Below are 26732 nucleotides of genomic sequence, written 5' to 3' on the forward strand. Positions count from 1 at the left end.
TGATCAGTGGCTCATGTCTGCACCAATGGACGTCAGAAAGTTTTTTTATTATAGCTTTCGACATGGACAACAGGACCAGTTTCAGTGGAACAACACTGAAATGAACAAACTGGCAACCGGCATAAGTAGGTCAATTTTCTGTATTTATAGGCACTGAATTCTCAACGTGGTAAAGGGGTGCTAATAGATTTCAAGCTTGTGACATCATCAGTAGGATTTTGACGTCACTGTGAGAATGTGTGACAGAATTTAATCACACATCACTGATTTGTGATGAAGTCAATCATAGACTTGGTTAGAACACCCACTGTGCTTTTGTCACAAATAGGTGTGAAAGATCTGAAAATGTCTGGCAAAAGCAATGAAATGATTACAGAGAGTGAAATTTGCATTAAACGACCATAACAAACAGGGCAGGAGATATATTTCACTTTGATAAATGATTATGAAACAAACACGCCTGATGCAGATGAGTCATTTTCACATTAACTGAAGAAATTTATAATCTGAAAACAAAACTCATTATTGTTATGCTCTGTTGCCAGTGTGATTTTTTCCAGTGGGAAAGAGCGTCACTGCTATTTGTTAGAGGACATGGTAATTTTTCTTTGGAAGTTCAGATATAAAATAACACTCTCTTAGCTAACTTTTTCAGCAGAACTTTTGCTGGTGGTACTGGCAAAGTCAGAGCATCAAAAAGCATGCAGCATGGAGTCAGCCTGCTGTAGGGAATATGTAGAGATCGGGATATGTAACGTCATGGAAAAATAAGGGAAATGTTTTCACCGCATCAAAAAGTCACCACAAAAAAACAACAAACAAACAGAGAATTAAGTCTATTGTAACCACTGAACCAATGAGAAACCATTCACCAAAAGTGTCATGCTAGCTCTCGACATACTAAATAATAAGAAAAAGTTGATAGAACTAAATATCTTGGCCAGTAGAGGACTGATCGATCAACCGATAAAACTGATATTCTAACATTTTGAGTTACAGAATATTTCTTAATCAAAGCCATAGACCAGAAGGAATCCATATCAAATGACCAGAACACAGCAACTACCATACCTATACCACAGAGCCTAGTCGGCCACACACAGCTATATGTATGCAATATGATTTTGGTTGCATAGATGACATGCCAAGCTTTGTGCTGGAAGCCATTTGGTTGCTATTAGTCCGTGCAAACTCAAACAGCGCAATGCGTACACACAGCAGAGTATCACGGTGCATGTTGGGTAATTTCTTTTTAAAGACCAAATACTCTTTCAGTGAAGTAATTGCATATAACATTCCTAATTATCACGGTCCTGCACCCTGTATAGTGCAATGTAATTTTCCCATCGTTTTCCACTGTTCAGACAGCTAAAGTCGTATTGTCATTTCACAAAACCAAGTGTTGACGTAATACTCAACTGGAAACTGACGATATGCTCAAAACTTTAGCTAGCTTTCTTTTGCTGGTCTTAATATTCTGTGAAATTGCTGAAAATTCTGAAATCACTCTTGAACTAGAATTAATTTGTCGACGACTACATTCTAAGCACCTTTTGGCATGTTGATATGACAACGTAAAACACTTTGTCATATCAACGTAAAACACTTTGTTCATCAGCATACTAAAGAGATTAAAATGTGCTTGTTTAATTAAGCTTTAATAATTTTAATAATTAACAGTTATTTTCCTTTCCACACATAATGATGGTGAACACTTGAGTAATATATATATATATATATATATATATATATATATATATATATATATATATATATATATATATATATATATATATAATAATATATATATATATATATATATATATATATATATATATATATATATATATATATATATATGAGTATCACATGGCAATGGAAGAACAATGCGAATTTATGTCTAAGTATCTAGGAAGTGCCTGGGTATAGGATTTTGTGCAGTGAAAAATTAAGGGGTGTATATACAGAGGTGTTGTAACAGACACACAGATTAAGAACACATTTACATGGAACATTCAATGCCTGCCCTGTTAATTCTGAAACAGTGATACATTGAACACACGACAAAAACCATTGCAGTCACACGCAAAACAGTTGCAAGATGTTGCCATAGAAACAGCTGTGGCGAGCAAACTGTTACCACGGTTACAAGTCACAGCCACCTACCTTGCTGAGTTTTTGGAGTTAGTTCCTCACAGTGTCTATGTGGTATGTGAAGGCTGACATACACAGACCGTTATTAGGGTGTCTATTGTTTATTTACAAATGAACTGGTTGTAGGAAATTATAAAGTGGGAAAGGAGTCTACAAGATGAGAAAAGGTTTGAGAAGTAGTAGAAGAGAATCGACCTCCATGCAATGCAAAAAATGTTTTACGGGGAAAGAAAGTAAAAAAAAAGTAAACCCAAAAATAATGACTAACATTTCAAGTTTGATGTTGGAAAATTCCATCGCTAACCATGTGTGTCATGTAGTGTGCTATGCATCATTTGGAAAACAGATCATCTTTGGTGAGACGTGATGTATTGAAATAACATTCTAGGTTTTTATCACAAAGTGTTTTACTTGTGATTGGCAGAACTGAGGTACCAAACATGTTAAGAATGAAGCTGCCTCTCACCGGCAAATAATCTATATTCCAACTGATGCACCCGTCATCGTCGGTTTTCTTTCCACTGTCTGTTGTTGAACTAACAAACTCTAAAAAATGTGGGATCAGCAAAATGGGATTGAAAAACCCAAACAAGAAATGGCTTACAAAAAAAATTATTCATCTGGACATGCAAAGTCAGCATGCAACAGAGAAATTAAAAAACACAGAAAAATTAAAAAAGATTTTAGCACATGCTCTGGACTTCCATAAATTTTAAAATGAGAAAGATAAAGAGATGCCTCTGTACTTCCATGCAAAGAAGGGTTTATTGTTTTTGAAAAATTATAAAAAAGTTAAGAAAAATAATTACAAAAACTAAAAGTAGATTCTTCATCCAATTGAATCACAGCTGGTCTAATAATACACATGGCATCAGAGTCACTCATCTTCTAGGACATCGTTTCAGGTGACGATTACACCAGAACAGCGCCCTCGTCTGGTGGCCTCAGATCTTCTTTTTGGAGGAGTGGGAGAGGTCATCTTTCCAAAGGGTTACAAGCTTTCTCAATTTTGCCAACTGCACACAAAACCACGAAAGATGCACATAATGCCAGTCTTTAAGGTTTTTAAAGAGTTTTATTATTCTGTTCCGAGACAGACAATTTGCAAAGGCAATTCTTTTTTAGTGCTGCCTGAATTTTTTTTGTTTGTTTGTTTTTTGACAAACTAACAATTTTCAAATAGTTTTTGATTACTGTTTCCAGCGATATCGTCAGTACTTTGATTTTCTTCCAAAACCTTGTGAGTTTTGCATGTCTATTCGGTAACATAGATGGGTATTTTATTTTTAAATCCATTTTTACTAAATTGTACATGCGTAATCACAGCACCGTTAATAAACTACAGGTAAGGTCAGAAATGACATCGCTCATGGTGAAATCCGTTTAGTAAATCTGGCAAAGTCGTGATGTTTCCCATCTCACTGTACTTTTTTTATTGTTCTTTTCAAGAGACAACAAACTGCCTACTACATGACTGGGTGGACAACTAAATTGTGTGACAAGAAAATTTTTTTTATAAATAGCATACGGACAATTGTTTGTGCCACCCTGTCGCCACCATGAAAGATTTCATTTCTGGAAAAAAGTAAGCTGCCATCCTTCGACTCAAAAAGTAGATACAATGTCAGAAAAAAAAATGAATATCTTGATAATTTAAATATGTACACTGAGAAAAGAAAGTGACCAAAAAAATAAATCACAGAGTATAAGGATGGCTGAGTACTTTCACCCTTTCACCACATAAATTTTAGTACAACCCTATTGTTTGCTATGGCAAAGTTGGACCTCTACACTGGGAAATAGGAGTGAAAGGGTTACATCCACAATTTAAGGTCGGGATGATTTTTTTTTTACAGAAATTGACAATCATCGACACACCCCTTTTTTTCTTCTGTGTTCACAATAGTATGGCCTAGTATACATGTAAGTGCCTGCAGACAAGACTACTCTACTTTTTTTAGAGGGGGTGGAGAAATACAAGTATCTAAGCAAGTAGAGATAACAGTTTGCCAGTGTGTGGGTTTCTTGATATTTAGGCCTTTTTTTTGTAAAATTTCCCCTCTGTCTTTGGTGCAAAGTAGACACACACACACACACACATTGAATACATAAAACGTTACAAGAAAAAACTGCTTTTATAAGAAATAGATCCTCTTGATTTTTAACAGTGGTGTATACGCACTGTGGTTTTGAAAAAAAGTCTGATCTAAGTTTCCACGCCTACTGAATAACAACCAGAGAAAAAACGCTTGTTTAAAAGTCGTCATTGTCCAAAGGAAAAAAAAGACACGGCTCTCTCTGTTTTTACAAACATCTAATACACTGATGTGCAAAAAATTCGGCAAAGGTCTCATTTTGAACACCCCTCCTTTCCAAGTGAAAATGGTATCGCCGAATTCATTGAGAACGTACCATTCTGATTTTGCTGGGAAGCAGAGGGGTGTGATCCCAAGAGGCTGGTCAGATATTTGGTGTGATTGTAGTTTTTCAGAAGTAAAATTGACCCTGATTTTGCAAGTTGAGGTTTTCTCCATCGGCAAAATATAACACTTTTCTTTTTTAAAAACAAGAAATCCTCTGCTTTTTTAATTTACGACAACCTTGAAAGTACATTTCTGTAGCTTCTAAAATACATATCTTGATAACCATTGGCAAATACCATCTTGCCATGCCCTCCCTCAAATAAGACCTCAGTTAACAGGAACATATCATAACATCAACATTTGTAGTTTTAATTTTTTTTTACATATTTGAAATTGCCGATTCAAATGCAGATTGGTCAGATATCATCAAAGTGGAATTTAAACCATCAGGTCAGAATTTGGTCTTAGTTGAGGGCGTTTTTTATTAAATACTGATCTTGGTGCCAACTTACTGGCAGACATTGTTGCTTGGCACTTCAGTTTTCAACAAACAAGAAAATCTCTCTCCAAAAGTTTTGATTTGCATTTAGACTCCATGCAAAACACCTTGTTATTACACAAGACTAATTTTTTTTTTATGAGCACAGAGGTAGATCTATACATTTACAACACATTGAGGGAAAAATACTATCATCTCTTTTTTTCCAAGAAAAAAAATTCCGAAATTGTTCCGTACTGAACTGGTAGAACGTGAACAACTCTCCCTGTCTACTTCAAGGTTAGACAACACCAACGATGACTATATATCCAGTCGGGGGCCAAGTAAGTGCCATGGTTAAAACAGCACTTACCACACATACATACAGAAAAACATTCACGCGCACACTCACACACACACATAAAATTCCAAAATCGCAACCATAAAATTTGTTTCTCGTTTTCCTTGGGTTTCTTTTTTCCCTTGCCTTTGCATGGAGGTCAGATGGAGAAGACAGTACCATGTTAATAGAGACACAAGAATGTGTGAACTAGGACACGATGACAGTGATCAACAGGAGTGTATTTGAATTGCACATGTATGTATTATATAGCCTTAGTTAGTCTCTCAACCAGTCGGTTAATTGTGTGCAGAGAATAGCAAAAAAATATTTACAGCACTTCAGCGCGTCTTTCCTTCATTCACGTATATATTCAGTCATTTTGGAAAAAAAAAAAGAGTTAAGTTCAGAGTGTTTTGTTTGTCTTTGTTTCTATAAGTTCTTACTTAAGCGTGCTGTTCGATTCGCCTTCAAGAGGGACGTTTTCTTTTTCGTGTCCGAGCACGTATCCGGGGATCCATCCCTCGGCTGCCGGGGAGTCCTGATTGGCTGGCCTGTGGACTAAGTACATGCTGTGCTGGTTGGCTGCGAGTATTTGCACAGTCTCTCCCTTGAGAACGGTGATCTCGTCTTCCTTGATGGCTGAGTAGCTCATGATGACGCGGACGTACGTAGCGTTGGGTTCCCCCTGCGAGAAAGCCAAAACAAAGCATGGCTTAGAGACAGACAGACAGACAGATAGATAGACAGACTGACAGACAGGAAGCTAAAGGGTAAAGAACATTGAGCTAGATTTATTTGTGTTTGTATACAGCAAAATTTAGCAGTTACCATACACACATTCCTAAGAACGCAATTGAACTTATATAGAGATATTAAATCAGTTTCCTGCCTATTGTTCTCTGAACATTTTGGTATGTAGATTGGTGGCGGTGGATTTTAGCTGAGGGCAAACTCTAGAACTGTGCCTACTTTTTCAGAATACAAGTACATGTATCTCTAGCAATGAATCACTAGACGTGTAGTGAATGTGCTGGACTAATATATTCTGTGTTGCTGGGTAGAGAGAATTGTGACAATTCATGTAACAAGCAGAGTAATGGTTATGTAAACCATTTATGAATGTGAAACTTTATATTTGTGATAGTAAATGGTCAACTGATATTTTGCGAGTCAAATCAAAATATTAAACAAGCAAAAAATGCATTTTACATTTATGGAAAAAGCATACTTTGTACATTTGGATGAAAATTTTGCCAACCTGTAAACTCCCACAGTAGTCTACGGTAAAATTTATCCATGGGCACAAGCCCAGGTGGTAATTTGTTCTAGTCCTGGCACTCTATAACTAAAACTCTAGAATTTTCATGATTTATTTAGTGTCTCAAGAATGATTGCAAACTGTATTTTTTCCACGATCATTTCGTCCCGTCTTCCTCTATAAACTTGTCCAAAATATTGTGATGCAACTTCACATTATCATTTCTCCCGGCCCTTTCGTGTGGAATTATCACTTTCTTTTTGTCTTCCTCGAACTCAATCCACCCTTACATGTATGTAACATCATCACCACCCTCTACCCCCTTCACCACTCATTATCCCACCTCCCCATTCCCCACCAAGAGAGTATATACTCCTCCTTGCCTTTGCCATACTCACTGATGTGTCCTCTTGCTCCGTACTGGAAGTGGACGTGTAACTGAGTCTGTTTTCAAACGACGCACTGCTGTGCCGCTTGGCATCTTCGTGTTCATGAGTCCTTATCCTCACAGGGGAGGAATCAATTGAACTCCTTCCCGACGGCTTTGGCGAGGAGTCCCGCGGCACTGGCGATGGACACGGGCTCTCGTTTTTCGGTTTCCTAAAGGACTGCATAATTCCGTCAAAAAATTTCCTCTTCACAGTCGGCGAGCTGGACGTTTTCTCCATCTGCAGCGAGTTCTTTCTCACCTCCCCACCGACTTTCAATTTATCAGTTTTAGCAATTTTATGATCCTCAGATGGCACAGACTTGCGTCCCTCTGGAAACTTTTTCCCGGTGCCGGAGGGTGGCAAAACGCCACTGTCCTTGAGTTCACTGATGGTAATCCCCGCCGGCATTGTTTGGTGCCGCCGGTGTTCCTTCTGTTTTTCAAGTTTTCCGGTCCTTGCCGGCGATCCCTTTTTCTGTTGTTTCTTGGTTGCTCCTGTCGATTGGGAATCAGTTTTCCTCAAGGCCCCAGTCTGCGTTGCAGGTTGTGACTGCGACCTTGAATGGGATACCTGCGGCATTTCCAACCTGTCCCAAAATTCAACAATAACAGTCATAGAATAAAACAAAATTACACCAAAGAATAACTGCACCAGAATAAATGACAAGTTAAAGGAACGATAGCTGTAATTTTACTCTACTTTTTTTTCAAATCTAGTACTGCTATCCGATGATACGCATATTGGGATGAAGAGTTAATCATCAATCAAATGTCCATCTGAACTACAAGGGTTACATATCTCTTAGATTTTTCTGTGTACTTACCCGAGTCCCCAACTATTCCTGCTGCCTCCTACAAGTTCCTTCTGATACTCAATTGGTGATTGGAGAGCTACAGAGGATGGTTGTGAGAGAAAAAAAACACACTTGCACGCTTATTTACAGAAACCTTCACCTTTTGAGATAGATCTTCATTTTTAAATCATATATGATAATGCAGTGAAATATTCATATTGTTGGAGGCAAAAACCAGACACACTTTCTGAACACTGAATATTTCATCATGGGGATGTGCACAACAGCCGTTGATGATGACTTCTTGTGATTGAAGAGCAGAGCTTCAGCAGAAGGTCAAAGTTCAAAGTTCAACAGGTAACGAATCAAATTTAGGTGTGAACCTTTGTAAAAACTCATTTTCTTTTAAAATTAGTACACAGGCATGCTCATACCTCTTAGAAAATTCTGCTGTTTGTCGAGGAGTTCTCCAACCTCTTTCAACCACTGCTGTTTGCTCTCTTCGGATACACACTGTACAACGAACGTTTCAGAGCCGTTCTTTGTGCGCGCTGTGAGACGAAATTTAAGCGGGTCTTCCTTGATGTCTTGAAGAGACATGGTGTTAACCTACAAAACAAAACCACGCAAATTTTTATATGGAACCTTCAACTTATAGTTTCTATCACTGAAAATTTAGACAAGACATGTCACTGGATGGTCTGAAAGATTCACAGTTACTTCCTTGAGCAAAATTACTGTCCAATGTAGGATACACTCCTATTGTTCTAAAAGCAAAATTTTAAAAGAAGATAGGGTGCCTTTAACAGCTGTTTAATTCCTGTTGGCTGAAAGCCAAAATTATGCAAATATACTGAAGACCCCCTATGTTAATGAAATATCACCACAACAGCCAATAGGAAGCAATCTTACCTTGGCACTGTTTTTATAGACAAAGCCAGGATGGTACATGGAACCTTTCTTCTTTTCTAACTCTTCACTGAACAGGATCATCTGCTCAAATAAAAATACCCTCCTCTCTTTGCCTTTGAAGTGTTGAAGACTAGCGATGCCCTCTGATACAAGGAGGGTGTCCTGCCGCAGAAGTTTTCCCTGGGCTGTTATTTTACCCTGCAGTAGGAGGAGGAGGAGGAGGAAGAAACACATATACAACACTAAGTCAAACATACTTTTAATGGCGACACAAAGTTTTCATTTTCTTGGTCTGACTCAGATTCTTCTTTCATATGATGTCCGACACCTAACTAAATTATTGACCAAAGATGGGAACCTTGTCCCTCTGGGGTCTCATCTTTACATTTCTTTCCATTACTTTCATGAAGGTTAAACCTTCAACCCCCCCCCCACCCCTGTGACCTATGACATAGGACGGAAATGTACATTTGAGCAAAGGTCAAAGGGTTAATGAATCACGTAAGTTTTAGTGACTTACACAAATGTGCCAGATTTTCAAAAAGCTCTGACAGAATATAAAAGTCAAAAGAAATGGGGGTGGGGAGTAAGTCCATTTTAGTATTTGCTGTCTCCTGGTTAAGCTTCAAAACACCCCTTCCATTCCAATTTCCCTGTGTACAGGTCCACCTACTCTGTTGAACACAGTGAGTTGTACCAAAGTCTGGTGATGAAACCAAGTGGTGTCACCAGATATTTTGGTAGACCTTCATTTAATTTAGAGTCACTAGTCATTATGTGGCTGAAAAAGCAGAATTGACGAAACGCTTGCAAACAGAAAACTATGTGGTCCATGCCCTAATTCAACTGGATTTGTTTGATCCCGGTCTGTATACTCGTATGACATAAACAACGAGAAAAATATTGTTGAGAACTCACATCCCATCCCTGCAACCTTCCTAACGCCATCATATCGTTGGCTCTCTTTGGTACTATACACATTATGTCCATTGCTTTCTCCATGTCTTTGGTATCAACTCCCATCTTTTTGCTCTGTTTCAAAAAGTCCTGTGATGAAAACGAAAAAAGCAAATTTGATGGTATTGTGGCATCGTTGTCTTTCCTTTCACCTTTCAGCATGTACAAAGCATTCTGGGAATTTTCTATAACATGGATTCACACAGCTAAAGATCGAGCTGTATCTTTCTAGTCGCACACATTTCACCGACCTGTTTTGGTGTAAATACTCAAAGTGCTCTCTTCTTCTGACATGCCTGATAGTCTTCTTTTCAAAAGTACATTAAGACACGGTATTGAGTAGTAGAATTTGAACAATGCTGTAGATTGACGGGGCAACATGGCACAGTTGACCTATAACCGTATTCTATTCACTGCAAAGTTTGAGAGATCTAAAAATCCACTCTTCTGGTCTCTTTCAGTACATTTTCAGATAGCTTCTCAGCAGCAGAATATCGCTTCTCCTCAGACATTTTTCATATTCCATAGCACTCAGCAGCCATATTTGCTTACTGTTATCAGCAAGGAAGATATTTGTAATGAATTCCTTACCTTAATTAAAAGTTGGTATTTCATAATTCTTTGTACAGGTTTAATTAGAAGATCTTGAATTGATAACTTATGTCCTAATTTCAATTTTAAATCCTAAGAAAAACCACAGATAAAAAAATGATGTCATTGATATAAAAGTAACGTTGTCTAGATTTATTTATCCCACTCAGAGAATCACCCTTATTTGACTTTGTAATACTTGTAAGGCTTGCAGAATGAAAGATATTAAGCAATTTCACATAATAGGGCTTTCTGAAAGCCATGCACATATTTTTGTCTCACTCTCTCCTTCTGTCTAAATCTATCTGATAGTTTAAGAGGGAGGTTCCTTATCACCTTTATCTCTGAGCAAATTGATTAACTGTCGACAGCTTGAAAAGAGGAACAAAGGACTGAAATCACATTGAAACAGTCAACGTCAACGATCACTGATACCAGAATAAGTGATGGACGAATGCCACTCTAGAGTTCAAGCATATTGACCTTGCACTTTGCAGAGTGAACTTTGCACTACTATCATTAGCAAGAAGGGAATGTACCAAAGCATAGCTCCAAGAAGGGTGGGAATGTGCTTCGGTCTAGGCTCAAAGAAATTGTAAGAATAACACAATTTTTACACTGGCAATGAAGATCTATTTCTCTGTTCAATAGCTGCTGCATAACTTATAAATTTCTTCATTTGCAATAATTCAATGGTACAATTATTTTCAAATGTTGAAGATATTACAGAAGTCACTAAGTGACTCAAGCAGGACGTAGTAAGCTTGTATAGAAATTAAGCATTTACACTTACATCAAAAAAGGCTTCATACTCTGATGTAATGTATTCTGACTTGGGTTTGTTTTGGCAGTAAACAACGTACATTTGAAGTCGCCTCTCCTGTAAAGAGCAAATATGTTAGAATACTTGTTTCACTTATTCTTGAAGGTTTAAAAAAAAAACTTCTGCAACGAACTATCACAAGGTTTAAAACTAAACTTTGATGGAAATTGATGAGAATGACAGACTGGACTGTAAGACAGGCATGAAAACCTATAAGCCATTTTCATCGTGTGGGTAAAGCATCAAAAGTGAACACTGTTTTGTCAGGAAAGATATGAGTATGCGTACACAAAAGAGATGCATATCTACACGCATGGTGCTGGTATATGCTTGGACATTTCAAATTCAACAGAGTGGCAATACACTTACATATCTGAGGAATATACTGGCTAACTTCTCGGGATTCTCTAGACACCCTTCAATTTCCTTAGAAAGAGTTCTGGAAAAGGAAGAAGGAACCATCAGGTTGTCAACTTAAAATAATAATAATGTACATAAAGATGACCACAACAGATGTAGTGATGAAATGTCTTGAATATCTGGATAGGATTTTTATGTACAATTTAAAGTTTCTGGTCCAAAGTCACTTCAGAAGGAACACTGGTGTATCTAACAGATTATATCATGAGACATCAACATGCCTGACATTCAAAAAGCCTAAGATCACCCGATATGCTGAAGAAATCGGTATCTGTGAAACCTTCTTGGCATTATTCAGTAAAACAGCAATATCAATGGGGTTGTTAAATGGCAGTAATAGGCTTCCATACTAAGTAGCTGTACTTACTCTTTATGCCAGTCATATATTTGATGAATGTTACCAAAGACCATTTTATCCCTTCCGTCATCTAAACCAGCAGGTAACGGTTCCTCTTTCATTGTCTTCATGTAACCCTGATCCGTGGAAATGATGAAAATGTTAAATGTGGTGATTTCTTTTCCCTTTTAAATACACCCCTGTTTTGTTTTCTGATCCATGTGCGTGATACATGTAGTTGGTACAGAATGAATCTATGCACAAGACACTCAATATCTTGTACCTTTTTTTCCTTATTTTTTCAAAAGTGTGTGACATTTTCTCTCAGCTAAATTGGTACACTACTGACTTAAAAAACTCCTCTGTGACACAAGAAAATGTTAAACGCATTGGTATAAGGCTGAACAAAATTTTCCATGAATTCCTCACAGTATATGCAGAGTAAGATTGATAATGAATAATTAACATAATATTTGCATACTTACACAATACTCATCAATAAAATTAGCATAAGTGAATACATTTATGTTGAACTGAAAACATTTGAACATTTGATATAGTCTCTGGTTCTTTGCTTTTACTTGATGTCCACATTGCATTGACATTACATCACTTTTATTGTATTAACCTCTACGCTGCCAAAGTTTGGCAGAGCTATGTAATTTTGCAATGGCAAACTCTGAAAAAAACACCTGCAAATAGGGGTGAAAGGATATATGGACACACTATGTCAATTCAAAAGCACTGTAAACTTGAAAAGTTTTACTGGTCTAACAAGCAAGTTCATCTTACCTCAACAACCTTGCCAAGGTCAGCTACATAATCTCTTTCTGTTTCAACTAGTTCATGTAAAATAAACCTGAAAACAAATGTGAAAAAGAGTATCAATGACCTCACGTCAAAGAACTGAAAAAAGTAACAGTAGATATGGATAAATATTGCTAAAATTGCTGATCACAGAATGGGTACACTAACAGTGTAGATTTTCAATGATGGGAAGAAGGTACTCTGAGTCGAGTTTAACCCCTTGACTACCTTGTGCGCCGGATATATCCGGCGCCATTTTGAATTACCATATACCTTTAGTGCCGGATATATCCGGCACAGTTAAATAGGCGTAATTGCTTTGTTTTTGTCCCTAAAAATCCCGTAATTTCGGCATCGGCACGCAGCACGACTAAGATAGATGTATTCTGACCTGGCCTGAATGTGATTGCGCCCCCGCAGGTTGGAGTACGGCCAAAATCCGGAAGCAAATGTCGTGACCTATGACCTCGACCCTAAAAGGTCAAGCTGATCACAGAAGCATCGCGCTGATTGTTTACAGTTTCCAGAAGCTTGTTGATGTCATTTACTTGCAAGATTTTTATGGTTTGTTTTTTTAATGAAATGAAATGTTTATTTATTGAAAACAAATGATTCATATGTAAATATGTTCTATTAACAGCAATATTCTGTTAATGAAAGTGGAGGAAATATATTTTTTTTACTATAACCCAGCGAAATTTTATAGCAGCCATATTGTCAATATAAAACGCCACATGACTGGTCATGTGAATGGCTATGTGATATGTTGTTCCCTAAAATGTATTTTAAATATTGTGAATTATTTTTTGATAAATTATAACCATTTTAGATGTATTTTTCTGCAAGGAAGACGTAAAGCAGGTATTTACAAATAAAATGTGTTGATTTTCAAATACAGAATTATGTCAGATGCTGATGTTTGTGGTTCATTTACTCTGCCTTATGTGAGAAAAGTCTTAAACAGGTACACCTATTAATAAAGTAAACGGTAGTTACAGGGATCACTTTGGGGCGCGATAACGCGATATTTACGCTCAAAAATCAGAAAAATCGCATTCAGAAAAATCAATTGGGCAAAAAAGTCGCGCCGATAATTCAAATGCGCGTACGTGATACCTTTACGCGATCTAAATTCATCGGTAACATTTGGCCAGTTTTCAGTACAGAACCACACTCATTGTGTCGCCGTAGAGAGCGCTATAATTACGCTAGAAAAAAGCTGTTGCAGAGTTACCCGTTTCAACAGCGTTTGTGATTGGTTGCCAACAGGAAGTTTTGCGTTCATTGACAAATCATTGGAGTCGATACAGCAAGTGTTCATTGCTGATGTACAGTGTGTTGTCGTAGCTCAAAATGGCGCTTTCGAAGGAATATTCGTGTCCAGTACGAGTGGTAGTGCGAAGAAAAAACGAAAATTCACTATTCTGGACAACTGTACTTCCGTTACTCCCGCACTGGAAAGTATGGATTCGACCGCCTCCGATTACAACTACACTCAGAATGACAGTTTTCGGATAGGGTAGTGAATTTCGCCCAAAGCCATTTCATAGACTTGAATGACGAGCACAACGAAATCTTATTACCATACCCTTCGAAACTTTATTGTGTTTATCCTCAAACTGTTAACACCGACAGAAGTGGCATTTAGGGGGGGTCAAAGTTGCCAAATTTTTGCCCCATGTTGAGCGCGTGTAATCGGACTACTATCGCAGTATAATCGGACGTCGTATTTTGAATGTGATAAGGGGCTAAATATTGATATTTTGAAACTTCGAACCCCGATTTTCAATTTCGATGTGTCTAGCAAACTATGTGGAAATATTTCGTGATAATTAGTTACGTTTAATCACAGTCCCTTTGGTGGAGGGACAGTGGTTTAATCCATGGACGACGCAACTATATTCAACGTGTATAGCGCTTCTAGACATCGTACACGGGCTGTCCCTGTGAGTTGCGTTCTACACAGGCTCGAATTGTACGGTGTAGCTAACTTCACCAAGTTTGTAGCGCCCGAAATAGCTTTTACCCCCCAAAAAATCCAAAACGGGACGGCAGCGTCACCTGACTTAATATGCTGTAGCATGACTTGTAAAACGCTATCAAAACGGAGCGAAGGGCGTATAACGAACAGCATGTCATTAAATGTCTGAAAACTGAGGTCGTCCGAAAACTGTCTCACTGTGTATTGTTATGCAAATTAACCAATATGCAGAAAATCAGGGAAAATTAGGTCCGGTTCCCACAGACTTTGAAATTCTCCCACTGTTTTTTTTCATGTGCGATTTTATCTCATGCCGTTCTTGAGCCAGGGTAATCCCTGTAGTTATTATTACATATATGTAAAGACAATGCCATGAAAATTGCAACTGTATTCAAATTTGAGTCATTTTATGGATTCAAAACACATCCTGATGATTCAAATATTCTTTCCCAGCATATTCTTTGCCAACTCTGGTCACATGATGAGTCATGTGACCAGTCACGTGACCTGGAAATACAAAACATGTATGAGAAAGTGGGAAATTTCATGCTGATTCAGAAAATATATGGTTTATTGGTACTTACGTAATTTTTACTCTAAGTAGTGTAAATGCAATGACCACACCCCAGATTTTATCAATATTTACATAAGAGGCCTGGTATATAGGAATACATTGGCCTTGGTAGTCAAGGGGTTAATATCCCTTCTATTTATCCGGAGATGTGTAAACCAGTAGTTCTGGGTTCTTAAAGGTATACAGTCACCTGTAATCTAAATATGCCCATATATGGTCAAAGGGGCTTTCCTTGGTATTCAAAATGCCCATGTGAGGGCGCTGTTTTTAAAAAGCGGCCACCCGCTTAAAATCTGTGATTGGTTAGATTTTTCTCTTTCCATGGTAACTGTGGCAAAATTGGAACAGGTGACAGTATACCTTTCATTATAGTTTAGGTACGAGGTGCATGACTCCAATCCCACAGTGGTTCATCAAATCTTGCAGATTTTTGAGAACTCTAAAGCAACCCCTGTATTTGTCCAAGAGGGCATCTTTTAACAATATAGCAGTTCAAGTGACATGGAAACAAGGGATGTAAAACTTCTGCATCAAAAAATGTCAACTCTCTTTCCCTAACTCTTCCAACCGTACAAAATTTCATCCTGTAAGTGTGATGAGGAACATTTTAACTTACGATCTCTTGTGTTCAGCATCTTTTCTCTTCTTCTCGGCGAGGGCTTCCTCGTCGACTTCCGTGGTTTCCGGCACCTCCTCCTCCGCCTCTCCGTTCTCTTTCACTTCTTCAGCTGCTTCCGTTTCCTGCTTTTCCACCTCATCCTGGTTCTCTTGATTCTCGTCGTCCTTGTTTTCCACGTCTGCCGTGGCTCCTTCCTCGTCTTCCTCCTGCTGCTTGGAGTCTTCCAAGCTCTCCTCCTGGATTTTTCAGAATGGAGGGGGAGGCAGGGATGAGGGGATGAGGAGGGGAAAGACCAACACATTATATTTTCCGATGGATAATGGCCATTAATACAGGTACAATTGACTTTGTATGTCATAAATATCTAAACAAAGGAAGTCTACAGTATCTAGTTATTAGGAGAAAAGAAGTTTGAAAAAGTTTCAACAAGTTAGAAAACTTTATCTTTGCACCAGGCATTAACACCACATGTCTCTTGCAATTGTATCAACTATTGTTAGGATTGCAAAGATGAAGTTTTCTACTGATGTTAATAAGTCTGATTATTTTGTTCAGAGCAATGAAAACACCCTTTACATAAGTGTAGTCTCTTTTCTTTTTTTATTCCATGATTGGCTGAAAGAAAAAAGTGTATCCATGCAACAACACGTCAACGCTCCAATGAAGCACAGTCACCACTGAGAAAACATAGTGTGCTATGGTAACACCACCAGTTTGGCAGGGCAAATATTCCACTCTTCGCATGGAGTGAATTGAAAGGTATGATTTTCTATAAATTTTTTATTTGTTGTTTCCTATGCTGTTTACTATGGTTCTGATCACAGAAAATGATACAACAACATTCTATACATGATTCTCATTTTCAGTGTACAGAACTCTGCCTATGAAAACCTACAATATTTTCCACCTCTTTTCAATCTCAGTAGTTTCCCAAAACCTGGTATCAGAATTGTTGCTATTTTCCCTCAAACATGTATTATTGCCTTTCCTAGTTTTGAATACCAGGCACTATAATTTCAGAGTGCAGAAATTTCAAAATTTCATAATTTTATTGATGTCTACGCGTGAATAACAATTTTTCTGATGATAACATCTGTTGGTGATTCTAAATAAAAATTTTGTCAGAACCGGGTTTTTCACACGAACAAATGATAGAGCATGACCTTTGATGACAGATGGTTTGAAAATGTGTGAGAGGTGACTTCTCATTGAAGGACAGCATTACTTTCATCTTGCAATGGCCAATCAGATTTGCTGGCTTACATCAACATTTATTACATCACTCCCGGTACATGGAATCAGATGACATTTTGAGTTGTAAATGAGGAGTTATATGACCCCCTTTTGTCTTTGGAATTTGTGCTGGACAATAGCACTGCAACTCATAATGTTAGGTGCAATTAGACTTTGGTATGCAGTCTTTCACACCTATAGTAATTTCTGATACCTGGTGTTGAATTTCACATTTTGGGTGTGTATAAACTAGCATTTCCACTGAACCTTTTTGCTGAAATTTATGTGATTAAAACGTTTACTTATGTCAGACACAGTCCCAAAAAATATTTGCTGGCAGATATACATTATAGACATGGTGGTTGTGGTGGTACGCAAGGCATAATTAATAATCGCATTGTAACGCATGTAGCTATGAATAGGCCGTCTTTGTTTACAGGCCAAACGGGGCTAAACCAACAGAGACCACCCTTTGAAACTCTGCATCTATGGCTGGTACCAGCACAGAGAGAGTTGCTTGTTCATTTGTGACCACTGCATTCGTCACCCCGATTCACTGCAGATGCATGGCTTGCTTTATAATACAGTACCTATAACAATTCATGTTATTGGAATTTCAAGCAGCTTTTGCAGTGACTTTTTTAATGGTGACAATTTTTTGAACATACTTATATTGGGATTACAAACACAAGAATAAACTCATCCGTGTCTGGTCAAACCCCTGCAGATCATGAAAATATTTCTTTTCTCAGTTGAACAAAGTTCACTAAACTTTCTCGATAGCACTTTCTATTACGCCAGTGAACTGGGGGATTTTTGAACATTTCACATACAGACCTCATGAACACAACTTTTTACAAATATATACAACCACACATCTATAAAATCACAATTACCTTTTAAAGAATCAGTAAATTTGTCAAATAATCATATCTAAAAGAAAGTTATGAAATTCTAAATCTATCTAACTCTACAAAGGATAAATATAGTCGGAAAAAATGCATTTTGGAGAAAGAGTTTGAATTATTTTAAGGAACTAGTAAAACTAATTATTAAATGCTACCTATGAACTATAAAGGTTAGAAAAAAAATTAAGAAGTTGGTAAAAATACTGTGGTGTAGTATGGCTAGCCTACTTAAGTTAATACGTAAAAAGATTCGATAGTCCTAAATGCTGTTAGTCATGCTATTAGTATGATATGACATACATGCGACAAAATGAAATGTATCACTTTCATGCAGTATTTGTGATGCGGCACATGCATGCCATATATAAGCTTGAACAATTGTAAGATATAATCTTATGAAAACAGGTTCTCTGCTAGATTGATAGAAACATACCAACCAGAAAGCATGCATAAAGATGTTAGATCAGAAGGTATTTGGATGGATTTCCTAGACGGTTTAGTTCTGAGCATAAAGGATTATATACATCTTCGTCAATATTTCCCCAATGACTTTGTAATATGGTAATGTCTGATGGAGATGATGTCAACATCAGAACGAATCGCATTTTTCGACACAATCCCATCATAACATATTCACATTATGTAGACCATTTTTAATTTTATCTTGTGCATAATAACCAAATATGAAGACGGCTTTATATAAACCATCTTTCGTTTGATAATCAACTTTACCGCCCTATTTTCAAAATTACTGAATCAATCATAGCTGAGACCAGTTAGTCATTATAATATTGAAATCTTGACATATGTAGTGGTTCAAAAGAAAATTTTAGAGTGAGGCTTGGGATGTTGCAGTGGATTAGAAACGAGGACTGATGAATTTGTGATGAGGGGAGAACTTGAAGAAGTGATAAAATCCTTTCATGCAGTACATAAGGTGTTCCCCCTCCCTGTGTAAAACCCGGTGATATAATGGTAGAGTCAGAGAAGAGAGGATCATGGGAGATATTTAAATGAACTGCTAAAGAGCATGCTCAGTGGACACATACCATTCTTTGCCTGACTATTTGCTCAATCTCTGTTGCCAGGTCTGTGGAGCTGTCCACGATGGATGTTGAGTCGCTTGATTTCACGGAAATCATGGACTGCACAAATGAAATCAGTCGGAGGATAGAGGAAGGGGGATAGCGACGAGGGAGGGAAAAATGAACAAAGTTGACACGTGAGCAAAATTTATGAAAACGAAACACACACAAACACTGAAATAATGAAGTACGTAAATGGAATAAGATGCAACTGCAAATGGGAGTAGGTTTTAATAGGTGCATAATGTGCATGGGGTTTTAATAACATAATTATTTTTGTGGTGAGATTAATAAATAAAGTGCATGAAGTGCAGTGAAGCTTAGTAAAATAATGTCATCAAGCTATCAATGATTAGCTCAGAAAAGCTTTCTGCTAGCAAGCATAAACCCACTAGCAAAAGATACAAAATATCAGCTATTTTTCCGTAATTTTCCTACTTTTAAAAGAAACAATCATATTGAAGTTGGTCAAAACTATTACTTTACTTCTACCTTCTTCACAACTTTTCAGTTTTAGTAATAATGACGGGAATTTCAAGACAGCATACTAATTTTTTTTTTCTGAACTTCGAAAAACTTGACTAGAATTTACAAAATGGCATATCCTGCATGGAACTATAAATCTAACATTAAAAGACTACTTATTGAATTTTTACAAAAGAAGGAGGAAGGAAAAACCGAAAGAATTTGAAGGGTTTGACTCACGTGTCTGTTTGCTTCTTCTTGTGCTATCTGTTGTGTGAATTGTAAACTCTGTATTTCCATGGGTGGAGGCAGTGGGGTTTCCGTTTCGTATCCGTCTTCCTCTTCTCCGTTCTGATCCGGTACTTTCTTGCCAGCTATTTCTGGGGAGAGGTCCTCATGGCTACTGGAAACCCGTTCCTGAAATACCCGAGGAAAAAATAGGTGATACAAATTAAGTGTCAAACATAGAGAAAGCCCCTGATTATATGTCAGTGGAGTTGCATGGAGGCTGTGGTGAAAGGCAGTGGCTGTTTATGCAATACAATATGCATGCACACAAAAGGGCAAATGTGCTGCCTGTACTGGTGAACAATGTGTTATCTGCTGAATCTGCTGCACCAAATCTACAAAAAGAATGTAACAACAGCTAGCTGAAAAGTACCGGTTTGCTGAATTCATCACGTTCTACCGGTAGATTACGAAAACACGACAGGTATCCGGCAGAAGGGAGCGGAATTTCAATACGAGGCACCACATTTGGCCAAGAGAGCCAGAATGTCATTATGTGCTGGACATACGACTCCCCGGCTACATTCCACACAGAGGGGACAATTGGATTATGGTCAGAAATGGGTATGGAGTGGCGTTGACTTTTTTTGTTGTTAGAAATGACAAACACGTCACAACAATGGTCCTGATCTATCTGTCTTTGTTTAAATTTCTTTCTTTCAAATGCCATGACACACAGCATTACACACCATGTGGCCCCGGACCATGTATAAACAATAAATAGGATGCACTGATGACAAAGTTGCTATTATTACACACAAAAAAGCGGTTGTTGACAACATACCGACTGTGACATTTCAATAGTTGAGGTCAAATGTGTATTATTCCCGGCTATGTCAGTTCATCTGATTTTCTTAATCCATATTTTCATCATATCTTTCCTCTCCATATACCTCTTATACTTTGCTTGTCTGGCTACCTCGCCTATTGCAAGTTTTATCGATGATAAAACGCAAAAACCTATTGTGAGGTGCTACGGTTTAGATGTAAGCAAGATACATTACCGTCGACACAGACTGTACAGCCTGTCACATAATTCTCAAAGCAACTGCTTGCATGGTAATGTGAGGTGAAAATTCTGCATGCATTTGTCGATCTTTTTTTCCTCATTAAATTGCTTAAAGATAAAATTCTGCCAATCCTAAATATTGAGATTCCTGAGATTCCACGGGTGAGAACACGTTGTGTTTCCTAAATATTCATCATATTCGCTGTGAAATGAGTTTTGCTGTTACAGTTGCAAAAGGGCTGAGACCCCTTTATACACTGAAACACAACTGTATTTACGTCTAACACATTCAAAATGGCAAGTCATAAATTATGGCATTATATCGATCAAATTATATTAGAATTTCAGACAAGTACCAAATCTGTCAATGCAAAATACCTGCATATATGCCTCCTAAGGGCTCAAAATGGATAAATTTATTATTACAGAACCCCTGGAGAATTTGCCTGACATCTGATGTTTTGTAGGAATCGATCCCCATTTAGAAATGTGCTGTGTCAGTTCTGTGAGGTCAGGGTGATTGAGTGAAATGTCGGATGGACTGGATGAGTTGCAATCCTCATTACTTTTCATGGCATGCACGGTCTGCTGTGGCCACTTGAAAAAGAAGGGGGGATGCAAAACATGCAAATATCAGATACATTTTCCCTCCAAAATACACAATTCACTTGCTTTTAAAAAACTCTGGAAAATTAATTACTCCAGTAGATCAAGTGTATACTTTTGTTTGGACATTACTATCCACGGTAAATTTTTCACAAGATAAAAATTTGTTCACAAAATTTCCCCTCAATCCTTTTTCAGCAATGATAATAACTCATGGTAAATAAAAGCAAATAAAAGAGAAAATATTTCTCGGTTACAGGAACATTAAGTTCGAGCATTGACAATTTGATATCAATATGTATAATATGATAAAGACAGCACTTATCAGCGGTTTGAAAATTAATCTTGGGAAAACAGCCAGATCCATGTTATTGAAGCATTATTAACCCTTTGAGTGCTGTAATTTTTTTCCCACCAAAATTTTAGTGCAAAATTTTACCAGTTTTTTATGAATTTTTCTGTAATTTTATGGATAATTTTGGACCCAATAGGCATCAAATGTTACTGGCTATCGTTTGTTTTATCAAAATTTTGGAGAAAATCTGAAAAAATTGATCTGGGTACATTTTATAAAGATGACAAAAATTAACTTTGGCACTCAAAGGGTTATTAACAGAGAGATGGTGTGAAGGGTTGAATATATGTCCTTCTAAGTATAATATCTGTTGTGGATTGTCACCTAGCATTTCAAAGTGGGGGGGAGAGTGCGCGAAAAATGATTTGCTACAAGAATCCTTGTATCTAGGGATTTATGCAACTAAGTGTATGCCGTGTCTGCACCACCCTCCGTACACAAATGTATCTGCCTTTGCTGCTTCACTCATTATCAGGATGTATGCCCCAGTGTGTGTGTGTGTGTGTACTTTTACCTGTATACATACGTTGTGCGTGCGGACGCGGAAAGCAAGGACTTGACAGATGAGACCTACACAGTGGAAGATTTATAGAGTGGATTTCAAGTCATGAGTGCTTCACAGCACCTGACAACCCAGGTGGCCTCCGACTTCACCGATACAAAATGTTTCGCAGAAAGGATGATTTTTTTTGCAAGTCTTTTTCTCTTTCTTGAGGAAAGACAACTGCAACCAGAGGCTATTCACGGAAATCCACTGTGAAACAATAGAGTGGATATATGAGAGCATATATCTTCCGCGTCTTACATCCTCTGTGGTTTGAGGAAGGGTGTGGTACATCACTAAAGCACCTAAGGGAATACCCTTTTTTTCTCTCTCGTTTCAGCAAGGATGGTTCAAGAAAGGCACAGAAACTGTCTAGTCCTCATATACGCAGCACTGGAACAGTTTTATGATAAATCTGCTAATTCTGTTTTTTCCCCCTCCCAGTCCTGTATTTAGGTAATTTCCACGCAATATACACGAGCTTTTATCACTTGACATTAAGACGTGTGAGCTGCCTTAGCACCAAGTGACCTTTCAACTCTGATGACATTTACAGTGGCAAAAGAAGTGGAACCATAAACAAATCAAGGCCAAACACTTAAAATCCCCAAACCCTTTTTTTTCTTCAAAAAAATTATGGATTATTGACTGACTACGTTTCTCACTGATGCATGACATAATCAAGATTTGTGTAATGAGTACTTAGGATTGTGAATGCAAGTAATTTAAAATTAATTTGATTGAAATTATTTACTCATCATCAGTCCCATCTAATCACAAAATGTCTGATTTTCATGAAGGGCATGATTCCATTGGCTTCAATATTCTTTACGATAAAAGTCCTAGGTCAGAGACGGTAATAAAGCTTGCATGACCAAAATATCTTCTGAGGACTGAAGCTAGAAACTGCTAAAATTATTCATCCAGATTGATACAGATTGGTGTGAAAGAAGAACAATGGAAAAAATATTCCTCTCATTGAAAAGTATTCATAAATGATAACATTATTAATTTCAATATTTTTATATCTTTCGGGTGCAACTTATAATTAATTACAGATCAAAACAATTGGTTTCCTTATCTTTCAGCGTAGCATGACTTTTACAATAGTTTGTTTTTACCTTCAGAAATTTTGCCTCAATATTTCACTTCCACTTTCGGAGATTACTGTTTCCTGTTAAACAAACATTTCCTGTTTTTCTCAATTGTTCTGATTTTCAGGATGAGATCTGTGCTTGAAATATTTCACGATATGCACTTTGGAAAACAAAAATGAAAAAAAAGAGACTTCACTTGCGTTCTCACGGTTTTCTTTTTTCCCCTGCCCGAGTACTTTTGTCGGAGCAATAATATTATTCCGATAGCACGATTTGAAGGTTGAGTGGCCCTCTGAACACAAAACAGGAAGAGGTATCCATGTGCGGAATACAGATTTACGAATATATCATCTGACCACTAAAGAGCAGAAGTACTTTCATGTTATATTGGATAGGAAAATTTTGACTTAATTCTTGATGCCTGTTGTCAAGGTCGTATAGATATTTGTTGTTTGAAATTAAAACTCTGGGTTTAAACATGTTTTCAGAAAAATTATTTTCATATTGAGGATTTTTTCATTAATATTTTTGTTGATGAATCTGATTTTATTTTTAAATCAATTATCATTTTGTGAGCCATCTTCGATCTTGTGAGTCAACACTAACACATGTTATATGTAAATAGCCACTAACCTTTGCTTTGTAAAATGACAGAAAAAACAGCAATTTTAGATTCTCAACGGAATTCCCTCTACGTTAACTCAGGCGAGTGGGTAACAATATTAGGATGACCATCGAATTTCAATTGGCATTGATAAAGCATGGCCCACTTGAAAAATGGGCAGATGGCAGATGTTGTATGTTAGACGGCATGGATGAGTTCTCAACAGATTTATTCAATTTCTCCAGGCAAAACTATTTTTCCTATGGTGAGAAACATTTTCACAAATTTGAGGGCCTTTACCAGGTTGTTAAGACCAAACAGTATCGGTATAAATATTTCTAGGAAAGGAAAAATTTTTGAATAAACAGTCAAAGAAACTAAAATAAACTAAAGAGATCATTTAAAATATTTGTAGTGATTGACAAATATTGCCATTTATAGTCTGATAAGATGGGAATCTATTTGAGATTGATAGGTGTCAATCATTTTCACACTTTAATTGACTGACATCTGCCACTTGTTGCTTGCAGAATTGCCATACTTTTAATATAATGAGAAACATACACACACAAAAATGATCAGACTGGATACTTAATAAGGGGCATAAGGGCTCAGTTTCTATTATCTATGTAACACCTGAACATGTAAATCAAATTCACAGTAAAAGACTAGTGCTACAATTTTTCAGGGAAAAAAAACGGTGCTGTTGAGAGAGATACAGTTTGAAACATTGAAATGCAGTCAGTGGGGGATTCTCTATTGCATAAGGTTTATCATTTAACTGTTACACGTATTTTCTGAATCTCGGTAGCCGAAATTTTCAAAACATAATATTCAGATGACGTTTGCCTGAAACCAATCAAAATCTAGGAATACGATGATGGGTTATTGATGGCTAGCCGCTACCTGTAGTCACGGTGGCCTGCAAAATAGGCATTAACCTATGAAGCAGACACAAAGCTGCAACTCCACTCAACAAGCTACTCTTCACTTACCAGATTAAGTCTCCGCACTAATTCTGAACACAAGCAGTTTTATTCATTACATGCATACTACATACACACACATGCCGGATACAATCTTTTTTTTTTCAAAACCCCAGCCTCAATGCGAACACAAAAGACACAAAGAAAGTTAAATCTGAGCAGCTTTTTAATCCCTTACGCTTTTTTTTTCTTTCCCTGCCATTTCAAAAATTAGATCGAGTTCTAACATGATGTAAAACTCTCCATGCAAATTGAATAACCATGACAATAACTTTAAACTTCGTAATTTCAAGTATATGTAAATAAAGAGATAGAGTTTAAAAGTAGCCTGTTAATAACCATGTGCTTTTGAAATAAATAGTACCTTTTGAGTTTTACAATAAATTATGCTGTCGTTTTTGACAAACACTTCCAGTCCATAATGTGAGGCAAACTACATTTCCATTTGTTGATTATATTTTTATCTTATCATGCACTTTTTTGTCAAGTTTTCATGCATGTAAACTTTATCTCGACTTATTCTCCCTATCTCTAAAATGGCACGGTCCATATGAGTAATCCGTAGTATATTGTTGGGGATTGTCGGCGCATCCATTAAGTTAAATAATTTTTAAAGTTCTTTTCAATCTATAGATTTATACCTAGCATTTTGTGGTTTGTTGCACTGTGAGATATTTATCGTACATAATGCAACCTTCAATTCCAAATACATAAAGATATTTTCCCGATATTTTTGCCCCGATTAAATGCTGGGACACTTGTGCTTAGCAATTTAGGGTAGATTTGGGGGAAAACCCCAAAACTGGATGAGAAGCGGGTAGATGTGAGTTGTTTTTATGTTAAACAGTCAGGAGGCTGCATGCATACTTGGTCAGAGGACAAAACAGTGATATAGGATCACTGTAGAAACATTGCCAATTTTTTTCATCTCTGCTCATCACATACTTCATGGTTGTGAACCACAGCTACGACAAAAGACAAGGTACATAGCTTGCTGACAGCTATGTGATGGCTGCGTATCAGAATAGCGTGCCAGGCCTCTGAGGAAAAATTTCAAATTTAACCAAAAGCATATCCTTCATTTTTGCATACTCAGCACATGAATTCAGAGAAATGTGGCGACACTAAATCAAGATTTCTTCAACTTTAAAAAAGAGATTAAATATGTAATTTGTCATTTGAAAGAAATCATACCCATTGTGTTCCAATCTCCACCTGAGGTGATTTGTTTTGGAGAATTTTCAGCATTAACGAGCATTTATTACCGTGTGGGGTTTGATACAAGGAAAATTCAAACAAAGCTTTGATAAAATCTGACCGTTTTCAGTGACTCGCCATGAACCATGCGGAAAAGTGAGGGTAAACAGAATTGGTTAGCACGGAATTGCATTTCTGGATCATTAAAAAAAGCTGCAGATTGTGCATGAAAACTACTCTGTGATATTATCTAGGTCACACAGGGACATAATAAATTATGACATCATTTTGAAGAGAATTTAACAACTAAAGCTGAATTATTAGCTTGCCTTATAATATTTTCCACATTAACAGCAATACAAAATATAAAATCGGTAAATGTCATTTACTCTTTTCTGAGGCCGCCCCTCCCTAGCCCTCCCCCCACATATCTCCCGATCCTTTCATTGTTGACTGGATTATAATTTGAGAAATCTTTTGAAATCCCTGTTTACCAATTTAAAATTGAAAACAA

The 26732-nt window shown here is 37.2% G+C and overlaps 1 protein-coding gene across 16 annotated transcripts in view; it reads right to left on the reverse strand.

The window, feature by feature from the left end:
• Positions 1-26732, reverse strand: part of LOC139143511 (kalirin-like) — a 344734-nt gene that overhangs the window by 10948 nt on the left and 307054 nt on the right. For 8 of the 16 annotated variants that reach the window (XM_070713901.1, XM_070713899.1, XM_070713898.1 and 5 more), the window contains 15 exons: positions 19773-19949; positions 19032-19127; positions 15839-16077; positions 12653-12719; positions 11891-11997; positions 11473-11542; positions 11074-11160; positions 10281-10373; positions 9651-9779; positions 8733-8930; positions 8255-8429; positions 7851-7917; positions 6980-7613; positions 5782-6023; positions 648-722 (listed from right to left, as the gene is read on the reverse strand). In XM_070713901.1, coding sequence (XP_070570002.1) covers positions 648-722; positions 5782-6023; positions 6980-7613; positions 7851-7917; positions 8255-8429; positions 8733-8930; positions 9651-9779; positions 10281-10373; positions 11074-11160; positions 11473-11542; positions 11891-11997; positions 12653-12719; positions 15839-16077; positions 19032-19127; positions 19773-19949 — 2456 coding nt within the window. Of the gene's footprint in view, positions 1-647; positions 723-3209; positions 6024-6979; positions 7614-7850; positions 7918-8254; positions 8430-8732; positions 8931-9650; positions 9780-10280; positions 10374-11073; positions 11161-11472; positions 11543-11890; positions 11998-12652; positions 12720-15838; positions 16078-19031; positions 19128-19772; positions 19950-26732 lie in introns of those variants that run through there. The other 8 variants (XM_070713906.1, XM_070713905.1, XM_070713904.1 and 5 more) reach the window with 5 other exon arrangements.

This window comes from Ptychodera flava, chromosome 11 (assembly GCF_041260155.1).
Source record: "Ptychodera flava strain L36383 chromosome 11, AS_Pfla_20210202, whole genome shotgun sequence".
In the NCBI taxonomy this organism is placed as follows: domain Eukaryota; kingdom Metazoa; phylum Hemichordata; class Enteropneusta; family Ptychoderidae; genus Ptychodera; species Ptychodera flava.